This window comes from Patagioenas fasciata, chromosome 6, assembly GCF_037038585.1.
Source record: "Patagioenas fasciata isolate bPatFas1 chromosome 6, bPatFas1.hap1, whole genome shotgun sequence".
Taxonomy (NCBI): domain Eukaryota; kingdom Metazoa; phylum Chordata; class Aves; order Columbiformes; family Columbidae; genus Patagioenas; species Patagioenas fasciata.
Genome location: NC_092525.1, coordinates 13,970,227 through 13,992,468, shown reverse-complemented (window position 1 = coordinate 13,992,468; position 22,242 = coordinate 13,970,227). Strand labels below are relative to the sequence as shown.

Below are 22,242 nucleotides of genomic sequence, written 5' to 3'. Positions count from 1 at the left end.
CATGTGCTTTCCGTGGAGAATGGGGAGAAAATGCTGGCTCTTACATCTAGCTTTTACTGTGGTCTTCTGTGATGCCACCTGCCTTAATTTACTCATTTTTCGGTTTTTAAGGTGCCTGGGGGAGTTTGGAAGAGGGTCACCAGGCAGGAATCCCCAGTCGTTTATAGAATGAAGCCATTATTGTTCTGTAAGGACAAAGACGAGGCAATGCTGGGGTGGACCCCCCAAGCTCCATTCTGCCCAAATTGTGCCCTGGGCAGCAGCTGGTGGGATGGATGTTATTTTTTTGAGCCATGGCTGAGTCTGGATTAATCCGATGATCCAGCCAGCAAGTTCTATTTATTATTGTTTTGGAAAGTGTGAGGGTGTATAGAGGATGACACTTATGTCATTAAAACAAACAAAAAGGTGAAAAAATACACAAAAAAAAACCCCACAGGAGACTATCTTGTTTGTTTTTGAGCTCAGAGGGCTGTGTGCTCCATCTCTTGGGTAAGAGACACAGGTTGTGGGGAAGATGACCCCTAGGGATGCAAACAGCCGAGTGAGCGATTGGTCGGGGGCGGATAAGCCGAGTCTACCCTTTGTCCCCCCCAGCAGCACTTTGTCCCCCGGCAGCCCATGTGGCAGTGGACTTTGGCAGTGACACCCGGCTGCGGAAGGGCCCCGGCGGCCTCTGAACAGGTGTGTGTGGCTGCCGGGGTGGGGGGACGGCGGTGGGAAATCCCTGGCTGAAAATTAGGGGGGCCCTGGGTTGGACCAAAAGGATGGGCGTCTGGATGTTGATGCCTGGGGGCTGTTTAGGGCAGGGATTTATTTCTGATTTCACCTTGCACAAACTAAGCTGCCTCTATTCAGACCTAAGGTTTCCATGCCACACTGCCCTGAAATTGCCTCAAAGTGCCTTAAACTTTGTGTGTGAGGGGGTGACAAGGGGTTCAGATGGTATTTGGCCATCTGCCTGTGTCGGGGAGGTCCCTGAGCCTTTGAGAGGGCTGGAGGGCGGGATCGCCCTGTTAGCTCAGGCTTTTACCCATGTGTTGTCCTGTGCTCTCCTTAGGGTTTCCTCTTCTGTCTGAGATTATTATAATTGAAACTGGTGTCTCCTTGAACTGCTTTATTCTTGTTGGAGCTGAGAGGCAGGAGGAAATATCTGTTTCCACCCCATATCATAGCTCACATACGAAAAGCTCCATTTCTCCCTGACTCTGTCCCTACTCATTTCTTTGAGAATAACTCTCCTTGTCCTTCTGGCAGCTTTGCCAATATCCCTTCCATTATCACGTAAAAAATGGGGTTTCAGCACCTTGTCACAGAGGTAAATCTGATTTGTCTCTTGTGCGAGGGGGCTTTGCAGGACCAACCAGGGGTGCAAGAGGATGCTATTAATACCTGGGTGCTAATTCTTGCTCTGGGAAGAGCTGGATATCTGTTGCTTTCAAAACCAGACCATTTAAGATTGATGTTTTAAAGGGAGATTCAAGTTTAGGCAGATGTGGAGATGCTTTTCCTTGCTTCTGGGCATTTTGGAAATTATGGTGGGTTTCCAGTGGGCTCTCAGATGTGAGGAGTAGGTGGCAGCAGACTTTATGGGGTGGGGAGGCTTTGAGAGGGGGTGAAAAACCACTGACCCAATGCACTGTGACTCACCCCTTCCAGGTCACTAAAGCCATTTGGGACTTGACCCAACAGGAAAGTGGAGAGGTTGTGATGGACCCCTGGGCCCCTGCCTGGCCACCCCAGCCCCGGGAGAGGCAGGCAGCCTGGGGAGGAAGGGGAGATGCGTACCACGGCCCCCCACCACAGCACAGGCAGCCGCTCCTCCGCACAGGACGCCCCACTCGCCCTGGCTCCTGGGACGGGGGCCACCTCCCAGGCCACCTCCCCCGGAGGGACACACACAGACCGGCTTCCCGGGCCGAGTACTTGGAAAGCAGCCGCCCCAACAGACCGTATTCCAGGTGAGAGCTGCATCACCTGGCGATGCTCACACTGAGCATCCTGCTTGTTAAACCTTCTTAGAATAAGATTTGGCTGTTCCATTGCTCTTGTGGGCTTGTGACAAGGGTGCTGCCCTCGCCATGGCACAGGGGAAGTGCTGAGGAGCCACCAACTGTAAATGCAGAGATTAGATGATGTCCAGCTATTAAGGCAGCCAATGACTTCTATATTTAAGGCTGTGTAGCAGCTGCAGCTCCAATTTCTTCTTCCAGCTGTGACTTCTGTGGTTGCCACTTCACAGGCTTTGTCTTGGTCCCGAGGTGCATTTTTCTTGAAGGTTTGATTAAATGGAGTTGTTCTCTACAAAGTGCAAGGTGAACAATAAAAATATAGATGGCAATATCAGAGCAAAAGGGAGTTAGCACACTCAGCTGCTGGAACAGCAGTGGGTGGAAGGATAAAATGTGGGCTGGAGGATGCTCCTGATTCCAAGAAAAAGCTTTGAGTGCTCCAGCAAATTTGGGTTGATTTGCTTGAGTTATGGCCCTCAGTGAGTTATGGCATGGATATGGGGGTTGTGTGGAGGTGGTGCGATGCTGGCACTGGGAAAGGGGGTGTTGTGTGGGACTGACCAAATCACTGCATAAATTGGGAAGGGTTAAGGTGTGTGAGTGTTGTGGGGGGAAGTGACTTTGTCTGGGACTGGGCTCCAGCTCAGGGGGAGACCTGCTGAGTGGTGTGGTGGACACAGTAGCTCCAGAGCTTGGTGGTGAAGGTGCTTTTGGGGGACTTCTCCTAAAATATGAGTGAAAAATGGTCCCTGTGACAAGTTCACACCATCAAGCTGAAATTAGGCATCTCCTGACACTGCAGTGCAAAGCTTTCTCACAGATGGGGATGGGAAAGGATCCAAACTTCCTGCTGCTCCTTCCAGGCATGATGCTGGACCTGCCCCTGGTCAGGAGACCTGGCTTTATTTCCGTCACCATTTCTACTTCCAAAAATCACATCCAGGGCATGTCTAACCCTAGATGTGTTCCAGAAGCTACAGCAGCACCCTCTCTCAGATTGTGTTGTGTTGTATTTTAGGCAAGGGTTTGAAGACCCCCACCGGCAGTATCCAGCAGTCAGCTATGGGGACAGCTATGCCCACCAAAGCCACCAGCGGCAGCCGCTGGCCTGGTGGGATGACAGAGGTATGGGCTTCTTCTTTGGGTCTGGGGATGGAAGTAACTTGCTCCTTGCAGAAGAGGTGATGCTTTCTCCAGGACAGGTTGTTCTCCTAGGGCTTGCACATCTCCAGGGCTTGCTCCTGCCTATGTTCCTGGCCCATCGGTGCTGTGGTTTCTGTGCAGCACTGCCCTTAATCTGTACCTGGGAGATGTGAGCATGGCCTAGGTGTACCCAAGGGAACATTTAATCTTGATCTGCATGGCTAAAAACCTGTTTTGTTCTCAGTTTTTGGGCTGAAGTTGCGGATGCTGATGGTGCTGTGTGATCAGGTTGGCTACAGCCTTGTTTTTCCTGTTTCTGGAGTTCCTGCACTGAAGAAAAGGAGAGGGAGGAGGGAGGGAAGGACATCAGTGCTGTGTTGGCAAACATGTACAGAGCTTTATCGTACCTTCAATGTGCCAGCTTAATTTGGAAGCAAATGGGGTGTGCACAACAAATTGTCTGACTCATTGCTTTTCTTTCGCAACTTCATTACAGCTTTTTGCTCTGGAGGGTCAATGCTAAATCTTGATATTCTCTCTAGACCTGAGACAGAGAGAGCCTTACAACAAGAGTACCAATTACCAGGACCAGCACTACTACAGGGGTTACCACCCCAACCTGGTTGCAACCCCCCCAGGCCAGGACAGGTAAGGGTGGGGGCGTCTGGGCATCACCTGGTGCAACCACCTGCTGCAAAGTTAGAGGGTTTGTGGTGGTTCAAAAAACTTCTGATCTTCAGGGCCTCTGATTTTGCTCTGTTCTGCAGGACACAGACCTACGACTCCTACAAGGAGAGACACATCTCAGCTGCCCAGCAGGAGTGGGCAGGGGGAGAAACCCTTGGTAGTGATGCAAGGGAGCCTGGCAGCCGGGAGGTAACCTTGAGATGGGCAGGGGTGGAGGAGGAAAGTCTTAGAGCTCTCCCAGAGGCTTAGGGAGCAATCCATGTGTCCCTTCTCCAGCTGAGAGTGAGGCTGAGGAGAAAAAGGCTGATTTGGTATGTTGCACTTAGTGCTTGACAGTCTCTGGGGATTATTATAGTGGATTATTATTATTTATGAGCTGTCCATCTGCTGGGCTGTTGTTCCCCCATGGGGCTGCACACCGCTCCTGCACAGAGCAAGACAGAAACCCAGGCTTGGTGGGATGCCCTTCTGCATCCTATTTGGGTAGCTTAAAGGTCTATGTCACTGTCAGCTCTGCCCACTGAGTCCTGCTCCATCACACTCGTGTCCTGATCACTGTGTTTTGCCAAGAGCAAAACAAAAGATCAAATCAAAGCTGCCGTGGTGGTTTTGCTCCAGGGCAATGCTTTTTTGGGTTCCCAAGCCCTGGCTGCATTGAGGAGTCCATGTTAGGGTTAGGAGAGCTGTTGGGCTAGATTGGTGGCTGATGTAAATTACTTTCAAAGCTATTGAGTATGACCAGGATATGGGTCATGATGAACCTAAAATGCTGAAGTGAGTGAGCTGCTCAGATGGGAATCACCTGTGCTGTTCCTACTGGGCACTTTTACGGAGCAGCAGAGCCTGTCTCACCACCCTGGGAGTGAAAGATCAGTGCTGTCCCTGGTTTCGCAGCCAGGTTTGTGTTTCCTCCCATCCTCGCAGCCCTCAGGCCAGCCCAACCTGCTCCTGCAGTACCGTGAGTCAGGGCTCAGCTCCAGCAGCTATGAGCTCAGCCAGTACATCCGCGATGGTGCCGACCACTATGACCCCACCGTTTCAGGGACCTGGAGCCTAGCACAAGCAGGTGAGGTGTGATGACAAGGGGAAAACAAGGATATAAATGGCCGGTGTTAGGAGATTTGCTGTCTTACAGCTTGGTCCTTTTCTGGAGGAGGTTGTGGAGACTTGAGGGCAGTGGGGTGGGTCCTTGGTCTGGTGGCTCCACCCTAGTGGGTGCAGGAGCTGTCTTGTATTTACCTTCTGCTTTAGGGGATGGTTCTTGCACGTTGGGGTTACTGGAGGGTTACTTAATTTGAGTGGCCAGGTTCGGACCTGGTCATGTCTGTAGCAGAGGTGGTGTGGGGTCTGGATGAGGGGACTCATGGTGACGTGTGTTGTTGCAGAGAGGCCTTCGGTGTCCACTCCAGCCTCGGTGGTACCCCACAAGTTCCTGCTGCCACACGTGGTGGTGTGCTTTGGAGCTGGAGGCCAGCTGGTGCTAGTGTGTCCCCACCAACCTGCCAAGGGGCAACTAGCCCGTGTTGAGCTACACAGCCTGGAGGTACATCAGACCATGCTTGGTTCCCTCCCTGCAGCAGCTCCTTCTGCCCTAAGTGATGCAAACACCATTTGTCACCCAAACAGCCTCCTCAGCCACCTTCCTGTCTCTGGCTGCTGTCATCTCTAGCCCATAAGGTCTAGAGTCTGTGTTGTACTAGCCCATGCCTGGTTATTACTTTCAGCCTTTGGGCCCCATTTTCTGCTCCATCAGCTCCATAACCCTTGTGCTTTTGGTAACCTGTTCACAGCAATCCCCTCTGATGGGGACAGATGTAGTCCATGTCTCTCTAAAGGACAATTCTGCTCACCTTTCTGAGGTGCTCTGATATGGAGGCTGTATCCATTCCCTGAGCCTACCACAGCATTTTCTCCTCCTGTTTTGCCTCCCAAAGGAGGCAGGTGCCATCTCAACAGGCGTTTCTTTCCTGGACCTTAGCACTGGGGTCCATGTGATGATTTAAGGTATATGCTCTGGGGTTCCCTTAAGATGGCACAGAGAATGGGTTCACTAGCACTGTTAAATCCTTTCCCAAGGCACTGACTTTCAGCAAGCCCAGCTGGGGTTGGTCTGACTGCTGGAATCCAGCTGCTGCTCTTGATTTTTAGGTAATCCTTCAGGACACGAAAGAGATGGAGGAGCTACAGGCCTTCCCGGGGCCGCTGGCCAGGTATGCCACACCAGCAGGTCCGGGAGATGAGTCCTCCTGGCTCTGCTGGCATGGCTGGCCTGGGAGCACCTCTCCTTTGGAAGGAGATGTGAGCTCAGGGCAGAATTTGGGGTCCCCATGGTTTTGGGAAATACGTGCAAAGGCTGAGTCTGGATTCAGATTAGGAGTCCATCTCCTTTGCTGTGGTATAGATCGATTTGGATTGTTGGAGATAGGGTTTTTTTGATTATCCATAGGATGTGGTCTCAGTTTAGTTTGTATATGTGACCTTATTTCATAATTGTCCCAGAAAACTGATTCTTGGGAGATCCCGTTGGATGTCTAAAGCCCTGGGACAACTTGTGATAAAGCTTTTCTTAAGTTTTTTGTCCTCTGAGACTGTTGAGCATAGCAGGGTCAGACCCAGTGTGAGCCTGGGGCTGAATCGTGGTGTGTTGCATCAGGTTGGCTCTGTATCATACCGGTTACACCAGTGTTTCTTCTGGTCACTCAGAACCAAAGCAGGGAGGGAAAGGTAGTGTGCAGAAGGAGGAAAACCATTTACAGAACAAAGAGCTGTGTATGCCCAGTCCTTCCCCAGCTTCAACCCCATCCCCTGGCTTGTCTTGTGTCTCAGCCACCTTTTCTTTCCAACTGTCTTATTATTTTATTGAAAGACAGCAGTTCTGCCTGGTTTGCACATGGCTTAAAGGTTTCTGCTTCTGTTTGAGACCCAAAGGGTATATGTGGTCACAAGCATGTCTTTCGCCTGCACTACACCAGTTAATTAAATAGAAGATACTGCCTGTATGTGTACCTGCTCCTGCAGCCTGGGACATCCATGGCTGTAACAGCAGCACAGCAAAGCAAAACTTGAAGGTCCTTGCAGATGGATGGTTGAAAACACTGTTGTGAGGGTAGAGCGTTAGATATCCCCTTTGCATCTCTGAAATCTGTGAAGAGGCATAATAATGTTACAATATTTTAAGCATTTTTGAGCTTGACGTGGCCAGTGTGGTATGTGGTCATTGACACTGGGATCTTCTCTCCTCCATCTCTCACTGTGAATCTTTGGCATCTTCATCAGTGAACCTGGGGACATTTTGAGTCTGAATGATGTCCTAGATTGCTTTCCCTCCTTTTTTTTTGTTTTGATACCTTTCTCTGCTGCTGTAGGGAAGATCTGCACAAGGTGGATGTGATTACATTTTGCCAGCAGAAGATAACCACGAGCTGTGATCTCTCAACACAGAGAGGCAGAGATTCAGCTCTTCTCTGGAAATTCCTGGTCCTCCTCTGCCAGCAGAATGGGGTAGGTGTCCCATGGGAAGGGGGTGACCCTTGTGATCTTAGAAGTGAAATAAGTTACATGCTTCTCAGGTGCCTCTCGATTCAGTTGCTGTTTTCAGGGGAATGTACCTTAGAAGCATCCCACTCCCATCAATCAGGTTGATTCTGCCTGGATCTTTGGAGAAACCCCTTCTCAGGGATTACTTTTCATCCTTGTGAACTAGCAACAACCCGATGCTATAACAGCTTGGAAAGGGAATGTTGCCACCTTCATCAGGGAGCTACCACTTATGCTTCAAATGGGATTATTTCATTAATTCAATGAAACCCACACAATCTAATTTGTGACTGCTTGCTGGAAGCAGTTGAATAAGGTCTTCAGAGTGAGTGCTGTGAAGGTCTTGCCAGTTGTGATGAATCGTTTGCCTTCCAAAACTCCATGACGGCACTCAAGGCTGCTTTTGTTGGAGAGATTGTTATACGGTGAGGGTAGGAGTGTAAAGGTGTTGGACTGGAAGTGCCACCAGCCTTCACTCATGAGGCAGCCTCCATGGACCTTGCTCTTCCCTCTTGCAGTCCATGGTGGGCTCGGACACGGCTGAGCTGCTGATGCGAGACTGCAGGCGCCAGGAGAAGTACAAGAGGCAGAACCCCGCGGCAAACCTGATCGGCCTGAGAGATGATGAGTGGATGTCGCGTCAGTCAGGGACACTAGACCTCATCACAGGGGAGGTCCCTCCTGTCGTGGAGACGCAGGCACAGATAGTGGAGAAATTCACCAAACTCCTCTACTATGGCAGGAAGAAAGTAAGTGGTGAGTGGGGTCCAGGACACAGGACTGACTCTTGTTCTTAGCCTCTTTGGCCTCTTCAGGTTTTAAATAGAAGGGTGGTCAAGAGGTGCTTTGTGGATGTGGTATCAGCCCTTTAAGCTGTTTGTACAACAGGGCTTGTGGCAATGATTTCACAAAATCACAGAATGGTTGGGGTTGGAAGGGACCTCTGGGGATCATCTAGTTCTAACCCATCTGCTAAAGCAGGTTCACCAAAGTAGATCACACAGGAATGTGTCCAGGTGGGTTTTGAATGTTTCCAGAGGAGACTCCACAACCTCTCTGGGCAGCCTGTTCCAGGCCCTGTCACCCTCAAAGAAGTTTTTCCTCATATTCAGATGGAACCTCTGATGTTTCAGTTGGTGCCCTTTGCCCCTCATCCTGTCATTGGGCACCACTGAAAAGAGTGTTGTTCATCCTCTTGACACCCACCCTTGACATATTTATCAGCATAAATAGGGTCCCCTCTCAGCCTTCTCTTCTCCAGGCTGAACAGACTCAGCTCTCTCAGCCTTTCCTCATAAGAAAGATGCTCCAGGCCCCTCATTATCTTCATAGCTGGGAACTGGGATGGAGCCCTGAGTGAAAACAAGATGCAGAAGCTTTTACCATCACCATGGGTTTAGTTGCATCTATGTGATCTCAGGAGTTGCCAAAGGTACAGGGAGAGAGAGGAGCGTTGGATGCAGAGAAGCCTGGGTGCCCAGGCTGGGAATCCAGGAAAAGACAATATTGCTATGAAGGTCCCAGCTGTTGTCATTGTGCAAGGTAGAAAGATAAAGGGGCCCTTATGAATGTGGAAGAGATTTTTGAGGTTATTAGTTAAAGCTGGCTGAGCAGGGGTTCCTCTGGCAGAAGAGGATGGCAGGACAGTGGGGTTAGTGCGAATCCTTTATCTTCGTCTCGGCTGCAGGATGCTCTGGTCTGGGCCATGAGAAACCATCTGTGGGGCCATGCTCTCTTCCTCTCCAGCAAGATGGACCCTCGGACCTACAGCTGGGTGCTCACTGGGTAAGTTGTTGGAGAGGTTAAAACAAGGTACAAAGCTCTGTGGCTGGCTTTGCCAAGCCTTTGAGTGCCCTCAGCCCCAGTGCATTGATAAAAAAAAGCATTGATTTTGGAGAGGGAGCATCCATTTGGTTGCGCCTGAGTCCTTTGAGCTTCCTGATGGACATGAAAAAAGAAGTAGGAGCTGCAAAGCAGAAGGAAAGCCATTTCCTGGAGATGTTCAGTGGATTTATTCTGAGTCTGGCTTTGCCCTTGCTGCCCTAGCAAAGTTAGCCTTTGGGGAAGGGAGCACTGAGCTATCTTCACCATGATCCAGCCTGGCCCAAGCTGTTCATCCCACTTGTATGAACGTGGTGTGTTTTTTGGTGGAATCAATGTACTTAGTCTGGATCGATTTGATCCCTTCAGGGAGAGTTACGTGTAAATTTTCTATCTTGTGCAACCTGAATCCTTTTAAATAGGTTTTATCCACTGCTGTCCTGGAGACTTGCCTGCTCTGGAGGTGATGCAGATCATCAGCCTGGTGGGCTGATGAGCCTTCCTGCCATCTCTGAGAAACCCCTCAGGACACTGTTTTCCTGGGGTGTTTGGGATGTGCCCTTGGAGGTGAATGAGGGTTTGGGGCCCTGACATGGTGGCCCCATCTTCGTGTCCTTACAGGTTCACCAGCACACTGGTCACCAACGACCCGCTGCAGACCCTCTTCCAGCTCATGTCGGGAAGGATCCCCCAGGCAGCACTGGTTTGTGAGCAAGAGGCATAGTCCTGTGCTTGTGTCACCTGCTGTGACACCCACTTTGTGGTCACCATGTCTGCTCACCTGCCCTGTCATCTCCCTCCAGTGCTGTGGGGATGCCACATGGGGAGACTGGAGGCCCCACCTGGCCGTGATGTTGTCCAACAAGATTGGAGACATGGAGCTGAACCACCGAGCCATTGTCACCATGGGAGACACTTTGGGTGAGCAGTTGTGAGCAGTTGTGTTCCTGCTGTCTTGCAACAGCTGGGCAAGCGCCTGCAATGTCACCATGCATGTCCACACTGGCATGGGGGCATGTCACTGTTGAAATGGGGTGCACACACCTGTACCCCAGAGCTGTCAGGCTCAGACACATTCATTAGCTGTTCTTTTTGGAGCGGCTGGAACCAGGGGAGACGTGTGACTGCAGAGACTAAGACTTGCTCCTGGTTGTGGTGTCCTCAGGGGTTTCATGGCAATGACAGCACCCTGTGGAGGTGAAGTTGAAGCTGGACCTGGGACCTGCACAGGCTGCCCTGGTCCTAGCACTGAACTTGAAACCCCCTCCTTGGCACAGAAAGCAGCAATCGGGGAAAACAGACAAAAAACAGGGAGAAGGGAAGGAAAGTGGGGGCACTTGTGTTTGGGTTTTTAAGTGAGCTTGGAGGCCTCCAAAGCAATGCTGACCATGCAGAGACCTCTCTCTCGTGACTGTTTGTCTTTTTTCCTCCCATCCAGCTGGCAGAGGAGCAATTGAAGCAGCTCATTTCTGTTACCTGGTGGCAGATATTCCTTTTGGTTACTTTGGGCCGAAGGCAGCCCGCATGGCTCTGCTGGGCAGCAGCCACCGGTGAGCGAGCCCAGGCAGGCGGTGACATGTCCCATCTTCTCCCTATCCCCAGGGTCTCACTTTTATGCCAAAGCAACCACTATTTGTGGGCTTTTACTGCTCATAATGCGAACTTTGCTGTGGGCCTCTCCAGCCGCGGGCTGGCATGGTGGTGGAGCTGTGACTTTGTGTGGGGCTGGCTGGGGCAAGAGTCTTGCTTGCTGAACCTCCCCTCTCCTCTGCAGTCAGACCTTTGCCCAGTTTGCCAGGACGGAGGCCATCCAGAGGATGGAAGTATTTGAGTACTGCCAGCAGCTACGACAGCCCGAATTCTTCCTGCTCCCTTTCCAGGTAGCAGAGATGCACAAGCACCTCTGGTGCAGCAGCTCAGACTTGTCCCAAAACACACATCCATCCCCCTGAAGCCATGAGGAGTTGGCTTAGATGAACTTTGAAGGTCCCTTCCAACCCCAACTATTCTATGATCTGCTCTGCTTCCCTCTCCCAAGGTGTACAAGCTCCTCTACGCCTCTCGCCTGGCTGACCATGGGCTCCCAGCCCAGGCCCTGCAATACTGCGAGCAGATCGCCACTGTGCTCCTGGCACAGGATGCGACCAGCCACCCTGTCCTGGCACAGCAGGTGATAAAGGTGAGTCTTATGCCCCCTGCATCCTTGGTAGGGTGGTACCCATTCAGGACCTGGTGCTGTGGGAAGCATCCTCAGGGTTTCCCCATGGCTGGGGGTGGTTGGAAGTTCTGAGCAGCCCCAGGAGTTTGTTGCCTGGGATGTGCTGAGCATGACAAAGACAACACCTCCACAGGGTCTCTAATACAGATTTAGGGTAAAAAAACAAAAGAATTTTGTTGACCACCAAGTAAGAGCAGAGTCATTTGGAAGCAAAGGATGCTTTCTATTCTGGAGGGGCTTTTTGAACTTGTAAATAGCACAAAGTTAAGGAGCTGAAGTGTGAGTGCTTGGCATTTCCCCACATCATCCCACGGTTGTGTTTCCCTGCTGTGGGGGTGCTCCTGTGCTTCATGGGGAGGGAGGGAAGAAGCAAAATGTCCCAGGTCCACCTGGGCTGGTCAGGCTCTTGGGACAGTGGCTCTGCCTGCTCCGTGCACGTCACCAGGGTGGTGATGAGGCAGGTCGAAGTAGTCTTCCTTCAGGAAGGGGGCAAAAGCCGTGGTGATGTGAGATGTGGGGCAGCAAGGATGCCTGCCTGAAGCAGGTGCTATAGGAATCACCCAAAACTAGGCTGGCGCAGCCCCCCCACCCTGTCATTGAAACCTATTTACTGTCTAACAGCCTCTCAGATCTGCCGTTCTGCTGGGGATAATGCTTCTCCAGGGAGAAAACACTTTCATCTGAAAAACTAGTGCATTTGTAGACACTCTTGTCTTTGATGTTTTAGACTGTGTTACAAATTATGATACACATTAGTGTTTGATTAAGACTTCCCCTCTTTTGAAGCTGGGGACGATATACAACCAGGTGCTGGTTCATTAATATTGGATCAAAGTGCACATTAGCTTTTGGATTAAACATTCCCCCCGTTTAGGAGTAATCATGCTCATAATTTCCTCTTTCCTGCAATTGATTTAGGATGAACACACGTGTTTGCAAAGAGATGGGACAGTGGGTCTGTAGGTAGTGTGAGCTGCTGCCTGGGTGCTGGGTTACTGGGCTCTCCATGGTTGTCCGATGTCCTGTGCTGGGCTCCATCCATGTGGGTTGTGTCTCCCTGTAACCTGGAGTTAGAAATTGTGTTTTGTGCTAGTTTAGACTTAGAGTTTAAAAAATTACTTAGATTTTTAAGAACTTTGGGAATAGGAAGAGAAATAGGTGATGGGGACTGGTGGAGGGGGGGGTAGCTGAGACCTGTGTGGTTGTGGAGCGTGGCTGAGCTGCAAAGTCACCTCTGGATGGCTTTTGGTGGCCCTTGATGTAACAGCCTCATAGCGAAACAGGGAAGATAAATAGGCATAAGATGGATGAAAGGACCTGGGAAGGAGCTTGATAAATCCCCAAGAAGTGAGTTGATACCAGTAAGCGCAAATTCAGTAAAACCTTGAATGAAGTCTTTGGGTGAGTGTTATCTCCCCTCATCCAGCTGTCTTAAAACTGGACCCATGTCTAAGCAATTTCTCCAGGCTGTGATTTAGCTCTGCAGGGAGCCCTCCATTGCACCCTGGGGCCGGTGGGATGGGTCATCCCAGAAGAGCCTCTTGCTCCGTTGGCAAAGGTTGGAGCCCCATGTCATCGAGATGGCTGCAGCCAGGGTGGCACAGACCCCTCTCTTGCAGGAGAAATTAAACCTGCAGCAGCAATACCGCAGAGAGGGACCTGGGGGAGATAGTGAAGCACGGAAAAAATACCAAGCAGCAACATAACAGGATGCTGTTGCAAAGAGGAAAAAAAAAAAGTTATAATGTTATTCTGGTCTGTGAGAGCAAGAATGACACCTCTGAGACAAGGAGGTGATAATCCCCCCATGCTCAGGTCTCAGGGGTCTTGACTGGGACACTGTGCCCTGTTCAGGATGCTGCACTCAGAGATGGGGCCAAATTGGAGCAAGTGTACAAAAGAGCAGGGGTGATAAGAGATCGAGGGGAAAATGACCTCTGAAGGAGTCAAGCTTATTTTATCTTTCCAGGGAAGATGTGCTGGAGGGAGGAAGGGGCATGGGGATGAGATAACAGCCCTTGGACATGCAGGAGGCTGCTCCTTAGGGGACAGTGCTTGCCTGTCCCCGCAGCTTCTGCACAAGCAGGAATCGAGAGACTTAATTTGCAGCATGGAAGATTTCACTTAGATATTAAGAAAAAACTCTTTAGCTGTAAGGATGTTAAACATCAGGACAGGCCTGGGAGGCTGTGAAATCTTCTCCTTGGAGATTTGTAAGTGCAAATTGGACAAATGCAGGCTGGTGTGGGCACACAGAATTTTCTTCATGGTTGGCAGATGGATCAGGTAGCCTCAGAAGGTCCCTCCCAGCCCTGTTATTTGTTTTCTGTGTGGTTATTAGCGATGCTAATGCTTGTTGCAAGGCTGGGCAAGGAGACAGCTGGGTGAACCCTTAGCCCAGATCCTACTGGCTCCCATCCACCCTCCTGGGGCAGGGATGGGGTTGGTGCACAGCCCTGGGCTCATACCAGAGCTCCTGGTGGGGTGTCCTGCAAACCCACGAGTGCCTCGGGCTGGCTGTCAAGCGGGATTAAGAGGTGTTTGTTTAGCTCAGAGGAGAAAAGGCTGGTAATAGTTACCTGCCTCTCTGATGTGAAGAGCATCTCTGACATCTCTGCGGAGGTGGCTGAGACAGCCCTGCTGGGAGAGTCTCTGCAGGGCACGGGACAGGCCAGCACCTCTCTGCAGCAATGCAGGAGAGAAAATAAATCTTGCACAAGAGGCTGGCATTACTTTAACCCCCATATTACGAAGTGCAGCTCTGGTGCTATTTTCCCCTGGGCCTGTGTGTGTAGCCATGTGCAATTACTGCGAGGGTCCGTCTCTCCCCTGTGGAGCTGAGATGTCAGGAGCCCCGTGTCCCTCCTGGCTCTGCAGCTTGGCGAGCGGCTGAAGCTCTGTGACCCGCTGCTCCTGGAGATGCCAGAACAGGACCAGATGCTGGAGCCCGACTGGCTGGTCCAGCTGCGAGCCTGCTGCCAGGAGTGGGAGGTAAGGAGGAGTGGGGATGCTGGGGGGCACCGGGTCTTGTGTTGTAGTTTGCCCGTGGAAGCATCTTCCTTCTCTGCCCTGAATCCCAGGAGACAGGTATGGAGGTCGGAAGGCTGTTTTTACCTGGGCACCTTTCCTCTTGGCTTATGAGCTCAGATGTGGTCTCTGCAGTTGGACACGCAAGTCCAGCAGGAGCAGGGGGGTTGCAACACCTGAGGTGTGAGCAGCAAGGGCTGCAGAGCCTCACATTGGGGCAAAATGCTCCAGGAGAGCACGCGGGGGCTGTGGTTGGCAAATGACAGTCTCCTCTCATGGTGAGGATGTTGTAGAGGACACCAGTGGGGCATCACCTTGCACATGTGTGCTCTCAGATCCTTTAATTCTAATCTGGTCCTTGGGTTAATGCTCTTGGTTCAGGTTTCATGTCTGCTTTTGGTTTTGTGCCCTGTTCTGTCTCCAGTTTTCCCTCCTGCCTGCTCTCAGCAGGGCAGCGGTGCTGCAGTCCCTTGACTTGCTGGGAAGGAGCTGTGGTGGCACTGGTGTGGGTTGTGAGCCCCAGGCCCACCAGTACCACGCTCCCCTTTACACGGGCTTTGTGCTTTCCTTAGTCTTTGCCGTGTGCCATCTCTTTTTCCATCTGTTTGTCATGTTTTCTGTCTGGTTCCTCACAGGTGGAAGATGACCTCCCTCTGGAGGTGGCACCAGCTCAGCCAGAGCTCTCCTGGGCTGCTGCATCGATGGCAGGTAAAGAAAACTAAGCAGCAGGTTGCAGTTGTAGAATCACAGAATAGTTTGGGTTGGAAGGGACCTTCAAAGCTCATCCAGTGCCACCCCTGCCATGAGCAGGGACATCTTCACCAGCTCAGATCACTCAGAGCCCCATCCAGCCTGGCCTGGGATGTCTCCAGGGATGGGGCATCCACCACCTCTGGGCAACCTGTGACAGTGTTTCATCACCTTCAGTGTCAAATTTCTTCCTGATGTCCAGTCTGAATCTACCCTCTTGTAGTTTAAAACCATTACTCCTTGTCCTATTGTAACAGGTCCTGCTGAAAAGTCTGTCCCCATCTTATCAGCCCCTTTTAAGTATAAAAAGGCCACAATAAGGTCTCCCTGGAGCCTTCTCTTCTCCAGCTGATGAACACCCCAGCTCTCTCAGCCTGTCCTCCCAGAAGAGCTGTTCCAGCCTCAGATCATTTCTGTGGCTCCTCTGGCCTCTCTCCAACAGGTCCATGTCTGTCCTGTGCTGAGAGCTCCGGAGCTGGATGCAGAGCTCCAGATGGGAGCCCAGTGACTGCAATGGGCTTCTCCACATGCAGATTGTGCTGCCTGGGGCTGGAAGGCAGTTCCCTGTTCCCCGGAGCATCACTCAGCAGCTGCTCCTTGCTCCATGCATCCCCACAGAGCTCACAATTTTGCTTCTGCCTGGATGCATCCTCCTGGTGTGGGGCTGCCAGGGACAGACTGCAAACTGAGGGGTTGATGCTGGTGCCCTCCATACCAAACCTGAGTAATTTGGCTTAATTACTGCAGTTTCAGGAGTCCCTGTGGGAGGAGAAGGGAGGGAGGGCGGCTGGACAAAGCATGTGCCTGCCAGCTGAGCCCTGGGGCAGACAGCCCTGTTCCCAGACAGTCCTCTGAGGATGCAAATTGGAGCTGAACTAAGGGGATTTCACACTTGCAGAGCAAAAGATTTGGGAAGGAGCTGGTCCCTCTGCATGCCAGGCTGCAGGACACCTGTTGGTGAAGGCCCAGTGTTTTTCTTTCCCTGCTGCCTCTTTCATCCCTTTGCTTTGCCTCTTGGTGACCCAGCAGTCCCCTCCAGTGAGAATCCACCCAGAGGGTCAAGAGATGTCAAGATGAGGAGCAAGAGTCTCCCCTGGGTGGCTGTCAAGGGAAGGGCTGGAGAGCTTTCCTGGCTGGGCAGCATGTCCATTGAAATGTCCCATTGAGGAGAAGTCAGGGGCTGGTGACCCACTGATGTTGCTTCACAGTCATCTCCATCAGCAGTAAGTCCTGGCACAGCTTGTGCTGCTCAGGTCTCACTTTCTGCTGGGAGCATGGGCACTGATGGGTGGAGAATAAAGGCTGGTGCAGACAGGGTGAAACATGGGAAATTCCTCCAAGATGTTTCTTCCTATCAGCTTTCCCTGCTACTGCCAAATTCTGATTCACAGAGCTCTCCCAGGCAGTAAAAAGGATCGTCAATCCTGATTGCCTTCTGCTGCTATCAGGGCTGAGGCTCTGATCATCCTTGCCTGGAAACAAATCACAGGTACGATGGGATGGCTTCTCCAAGAGGCCAGATCTGCTCCATGTGGTCTGTGCAGCTCACTTTCCTGATGCTTGGTCCTTTTCATTGAGAAGGGCATCCAGAGTCACCCTCTGAGGGACCTGCATGCAGAGAAAGCTACCTTGGTGCTGAATTCATCCATTTTGGAAAGTCAAAGCCCAAATCAAGGTGCCAAGCTGGGATCCATGTGGTCACAGCAACCTGCTTCTCCATCCTTACGTCCTGGGCTGTCTTCCCTGAATTTTTTCAGCTGAGCTTACTGGGCAGCATGGAATTGAGCATCCATCCTTCTCCCTGTGGATCCTGAGCAGCTCGTGGGTGTGAAGCCAGCCCTGAGTGGGCTGGACGTGATGCCAGCAAAGGGTTTTGTAGCACTGTATCCAAGAGGTGCCGTAGTCAGTCCCCAGGCTCAGATCTATGGGATCTGGGTCCTGCCTGGCCATGTCTCGCGGTGATGGGAGAGAAACTTCCTGGTGCCCAGCACGTTTCTGGCCGGAGGCTGCAGAGCTGGAACAAGCAGTACACACACCTGGAACCAACAGTGGTGGGCTGCCTGTGCTGTCTGACATCAGACAGAGCAACGTGTGTGTGTGTTAAATAAAACAAACCCCACTTGCTCAACCTGCCTTTCAAAGGAAAAAAGTCAACCCTGACTAAATCTGCCTAAAGCAAGAAATGAGTACGTGGGTGCTCCTATGGAGCAGCAATGAAGGCTGTGACAACCCCATGATGGTTTTTTTTTCCTGCTCAGGATGTGCAGCAGGAGTGGAAGGAAAAGACTGGAGCCCCCAGGCTCCTCTGAACTGCTGGTGCTTGGTCTCTGCACTTCCATAGTGTTCTCCTTCCCAGTTCATTGCAACCTCAGCCATGTTCCTAGGAGGTTCTACCCCGTCTTTCACAGCTCACCTTCCTTGATACCTCTGAAAGTTCCCCACTGCCCTCCCTGCTCCTTTGCTGACATGTGGTCCCTGGTGTCCCTTCTTACCCCCCCAACACCTGGTGATGTATAATGGAAAAACGGGAGAATGTTGCACAACAGCCCAATGAAATTACAAACACAAGAATGACTTCTGTTGTTTTTCCCCAGATAGAGAGCCTGGCTATGAGCTACCACAGAGTGAAAGCTACCAGTATGACCAGTGGAACCAGTCTGTGCCACCCCAGGGACCCAGCTCCCATGAGGACATGTCTCTCCAGCCCCCGGCACCTGTTCAGGTCACAGCATTGCCAGTGCTCAGTGTTGGGCAAGAGCTGCAGCCCCCTGCATTTGGCCCAGGGACCATCACCCCTCCTGGAGAGATGTTTGCTGAGCCTCCTCCGCAGACGGTGCCATCAGCAGGTGAGTGTCCCAGCCTTGTTTCTCAGCAAAAACACCTGTCCCCAGATAGCAGCTCTGGGATGGGGTGTCCCTCTGATCCCCTGTGGCACGTGTCCCTTTGGACACTGCTCCCTGCCAGGGCTGCCGTAATCCACCACCTGGTTTCCGCTACCCTTGCCCAAACGTGGAGCCATGCTTGTCCTGGTGCCATACACATGAACTGTGCGGTGGCTGCCCTGGGCAGGAGGGTCTTGGTTTTTGGAAGACCTTGCCCAAAGCAGCATGCGAGGGCGGCTGCAAGTTGGTGGCAGCACTGTCACTTCCCTGCTGCATGGGAAAATCAGCTTCGAGTCAGGTTTTTGAGATACACCGGTGTAGTCTTGTGGTTTCCTCCTCCCTGGTGCTGGCAGGGACCTGAATAGCCTTTTGCATCTCTTGGGGGGACATTTTGGCTGTACAGCCTTGCTCTGGGTCAGGATGATAGAAACACTGAAAATGGTTCTAGTAGATGTGGTGGGAGGTCCTTAGATTGAACCCTGACTGTGTCCTTCCCTCTGCTCCACAGGAGATGCTGGGGAGGCCCAGGGTGCCCCCCTAACCCCCAGCGGGGTGCAACCATCCCTCTCAGCTGAGCAGGTGAGTCAGAGGGGTCAGAGAGATGATCCCTTGGGGGTCTTGGTGGAATTTGGGACTCATTGGTTTGTCATTACATGCACTTAACTCACACGGAAACTCCCATCATGGTGCCAGGTGTCCCCTTGGGGACCTGGTGGGTTAGGATAGCCCTCTCTAGCCATGGGACCGTGGGCTGCATGCTGCACCCCACTGTGGGTGCTGTCCCTCCCCACCTCCTGTGTAAGGGACTTGGGGGTCCCTGGGGCCACTATTTGTTCAGGCTGGCGTGGAGGAGTCCTGGGAACATTCTGATTATGCTGAAGGTGGCTCCTCTGGGAACACCACGTGGCAGCTCTGATCTGTGATGCCAGGAGGAGGTAAAGGCAAGGACTCGGACCATCTCGGAGTGCTCCTCCATCTCCTTGGAAGATGACAGCCGACCTTCCTCGGAGAGCGTGGCTGAGGACACTGCTGAAGAGCTGGCACCAGCGGGGGAGGTGAAGCCAGGTGAGGACAAGGTGAGTGTGCTGGAGCTGATGTGAAGCTTTGTGCTCTGAGCTTGTTTGTCCCTGATGCCTGCTGTGCCTCTCCTTGCCAAAATGGTGCCCACTCCTGGTGGGCATCTGGGTGGCCACAGCATCCTCCCCATCTCATCTGTTTCTACTACTTTCCTTCATGACAACCTCCATTTCCCAGGGCTCTGGATTCAGGTGGTTTGGCTGGTTTCGATCAAAACCCAACAAGGAAACATCTTCCAAAGCTGCGTCTGAGACGGACCCAGACTCCCCCACTCTGGGACAGCAGGTAGGGGGTGAAAGGCTGTCCTGTCCCTGAGTGGCACCTAGGGTTACAGCTATGGTGACAGGTGGCACGTGTTCCCCCTTCACCTGCTATTTCTCCCTCTATCCTCATGCAGGTGCTGGGCTGTGCCATTGCACAGCTCTTCGTGTCTGTAACCACTCTGTGCAGGGACAGAGTGGGACTGGGAACATTTGTAGCCTGGAAGTGAATCTTTGATTAATAATAATTGAGAATTTATAAAGCCTCCTTGATCTGGGAGGTCCTCCAAGTGCTCAGCAAGCTCTGCGGGGATGGCTTGCCCTCCACTGGAGCGGAAAGCAGCAGCTGTGAGCAGCACTGCTCTGGCAGGTTTCAGGAGCTGAAGGGAAAGAAAAGCCTCTTTAATTGGAAGAGCAGCCAAGATGGGGAAGCAGCTGTGCCTGGTTATCCCAGTCCTGGCTGAGTCCTTGGGGTGTCACATCCCCAACTGCAGCTGGACGGTGGGCTTGACGGCAGATGTTGGAGTAAAATCCTCCCCTGCAAGTTTTCTCCTGGTTGAGAATGACCTACAGTCCTGGAGCAGGAAATTTTGGGATATTCTTCCACACCTAGCAGGAGATGAGGAACAGAGAAGGACACATGGACCCTGGTGGCCCCTTATACTGAACACAGGCTTGGTGTCCAGCTCCTGCCTAATTTTGAGCTCTCTAGGTGGTTTAGCTTTGTGAGAGAGGTTTGTTCCCCCTTAGCTCAGGTTCCTGCAGCTCTTGTGGTACCTCTTCAGCAGGATGGGTGCAGAACTGTACCCCAAAAGTGTGGTGTGGTATCTGGTGCAGAGTTCTCATCCGTCAAGGAGCTTCTGCTCTAAACGGGTTGATATGATTTCAGGATCAGATGTCACCATCCCCCCTTGATGATCCTCTCATGGCTTGGACAAGCCCTTCAGCTCAGCCTCCATCCAGCAACCCTGGTAAATGCCACGTGGGTCCCCTCACTCCTCTCCCCATCAGCCTTTCAAGAAGCTGCTTTTCTTGAAATTAAGGTGTTTGTGTTTTTTTGGTTGCATCTCCCAGGAGGAATGCAAAGTGAAAATACCTTTACTGATACTCCATTGTCTGTTGAGGTGAGGAAAGGGAGGTGTATTCATGGGTGATGGAGGGAAGTCCAGGACACCTCTCTGCTCGGGGGTGGCTTTCAAATTGGCATGTGGCCATTAAGTTTCTCTTCCTCCCTTCCAGACCAGCTCCAACAAACCCCCCCAACCAGTGGGGGCAGTTCCCCTCTTCAACCCTCTCCAGGTCTCTCAGGTGAGAGTAGCTTGCTGCTGGGATGTTACTGGATGGAGTGGTTTTTGGCTTTGTTGGGGAGCCTCCTGCTTTGGGGGTGATGCTAGATTGCAAGCAATTTGCTGTGGGTAGGGGGATAAAAGCCCTGGGTATAAGGGTTTGGTATTTTATAAGAGAATAAATTGGGGGAGGATAGTGTTGGGGATGATGTGATGGAGAAGGGAAATGGGGGGGGGGCTGCTTGTGGGCACATCCCAATGACAGCAGGTCCCACATTTTGTGGCACAGCTTTCCCTGACTCCATCTCTCTCTGCTTCCCAGCTCACTGCTGCTGCTCGACCCAACCAGCCCAGGCTGCTGTCCCAGCGGCGCTACCCCGACCTGCTGTGAGCAGAGAGCCGGCGGGGGAGAGGGACAGAACATCTCCCTTATGAGGAAAGGCTGAAGGACCTGGGTCTCTTTAGCTTGGAAAAGAGGAGACTGAGGGGTGACCTCATTAATGTTTATAAATATAAACATGAGTGTCAGGAGGATGGAGCCAGGCTCTTCTCGGTGACAACCAATGATAAGACAAGGGACAATGGGTAGAAATTGGAACACAGGAGGTTCCATTTAATTTTGGGAAGAAACGTCTTCATAGTGAGGGTGATGGAGCACTGGACCAGGCTCCCCAGGGAGGTTGTGGAGTCTCCTCTGCAGACATTCAAAATCTGCCTGGACACCTTCCTGTGTAACCTCATCTGGGTGTTCCTGCTCTGGCAGGGGGATTGGACTGGATGATCTTTTAAGGTCCCCTCCAAACCCTAACATTCTGTGATTCTGTGAAATTAACAGTGGTGGAAATGTTTTTAACAAAAATCGTGTGTGTTTGACTGTTTTTGAGAGGGGTCCACAAGTTTCATGGATTGTGTTGGGGATAATGTTATAAATATAAGGCGAGTGGGGGGTGTGGGAAAAGGGTGTCCGGGGGAGAGTAGTCTGAATTGGGTTGTAGGGCAGTGCCCCACCTCACCCATTGGACTCAGCGATCGCCGGCCGTGAGTCTGTCTCAAAGCACCGCGGGGCCACGAGCATCCGCCGGGGTTCCGCGAGGGCGAGTGACCGACCCTCGGCGTCACCTGCTCGGCTTCTCCTGCCCAGGCCGGCCCGGAGCGCGGCGCCCCCCCTTGCTGGTGGCTCACCCGCCCCTCGCAGGCGGGGCTCTGCTGGAGCCGCAGACGGCCCTTCCCTCAGACCTTCCCCGAGGCGGGGCTTGGGTGACGCGCACCCCGTGGTGGCCTCGGCGGTGAGCTTCCCCCGGACGCTCGGGTTTCAATCGTGCGTGCTATATATATATTCTTATCTCTGTATACTTTAAGCTCACGGTGACCGGCCGGTGTTACCCAGCGTGCACTGCGCCGCATGCTAATTTAGATCCGCCCCTTCGTTCTCTCACGGCAACCCTGTGTGGAAGGTGAAGAGCGGCCGGGGCCACCTCTGCTCGGCACCCAGTGGGACGGGACTGCGGGGCCCGGGCCTGCTGATGATCACCTGTGGGGCCG

At 52.3% G+C, this 22,242-nt stretch overlaps 1 protein-coding gene across 3 annotated transcripts; it reads left to right on the top strand.

Moving 5' to 3' along the window:
- Nucleotides 1–611: 611 nt before the first annotated feature.
- Nucleotides 612–21,559, top strand: SEC16B (SEC16 homolog B, endoplasmic reticulum export factor). Of its 3 annotated transcripts, none has more exons than XM_065842208.2 (26): nt 612–684; nt 1,660–1,961; nt 3,031–3,137; nt 3,698–3,803; nt 3,923–4,031; nt 4,767–4,908; nt 5,228–5,385; nt 5,991–6,052; nt 7,208–7,343; nt 7,898–8,128; nt 9,067–9,164; nt 9,822–9,903; nt 10,004–10,121; nt 10,639–10,750; nt 10,975–11,080; nt 11,239–11,379; nt 14,296–14,409; nt 15,081–15,153; nt 17,790–18,041; nt 18,586–18,656; nt 19,007–19,153; nt 19,332–19,439; nt 20,304–20,385; nt 20,489–20,538; nt 20,654–20,722; nt 21,023–21,559. In XM_065842208.2, the coding sequence occupies exons 1-26, from the start codon at nt 622–624 to the stop codon at nt 21,089–21,091; spliced, it is 3,108 nt and encodes a 1,035-aa protein (XP_065698280.2). In that variant the 5' UTR covers nt 612–621; the 3' UTR covers nt 21,092–21,559. The 3 variants fall into 3 exon arrangements, with proteins under 3 accessions (XP_065698280.2, XP_065698281.2, XP_071666067.1); XM_071809966.1 differs by having other exon boundaries at nt 619–684; nt 1,693–1,961; XM_065842209.2 differs by lacking the exons at nt 20,304–20,385; nt 20,489–20,538.
- The last annotated feature ends 683 nt before the right edge of the window (nt 21,560–22,242 follow it).

What these genes read in the sequence shown, in the direction of transcription:
- SEC16B (XM_065842208.2), top strand. Translation starts at nt 622, where the DNA reads ATGTGGCAGTGGACTTTGGCAGTGACACCCGGCTGCGGAAGGGCCCCG. An exon ending in TACAGCTGGGTGCTCACTGG is followed by an intron (nt 9,165 to 9,821) that starts GTAAGTTGTTGG and finishes GTGTCCTTACAG; the next exon opens with GTTCACCAGCACACTGGTCA. An exon ending in CCTGCTGCCAGGAGTGGGAG is followed by an intron (nt 14,410 to 15,080) that starts GTAAGGAGGAGT and finishes GGTTCCTCACAG; the next exon opens with GTGGAAGATGACCTCCCTCT.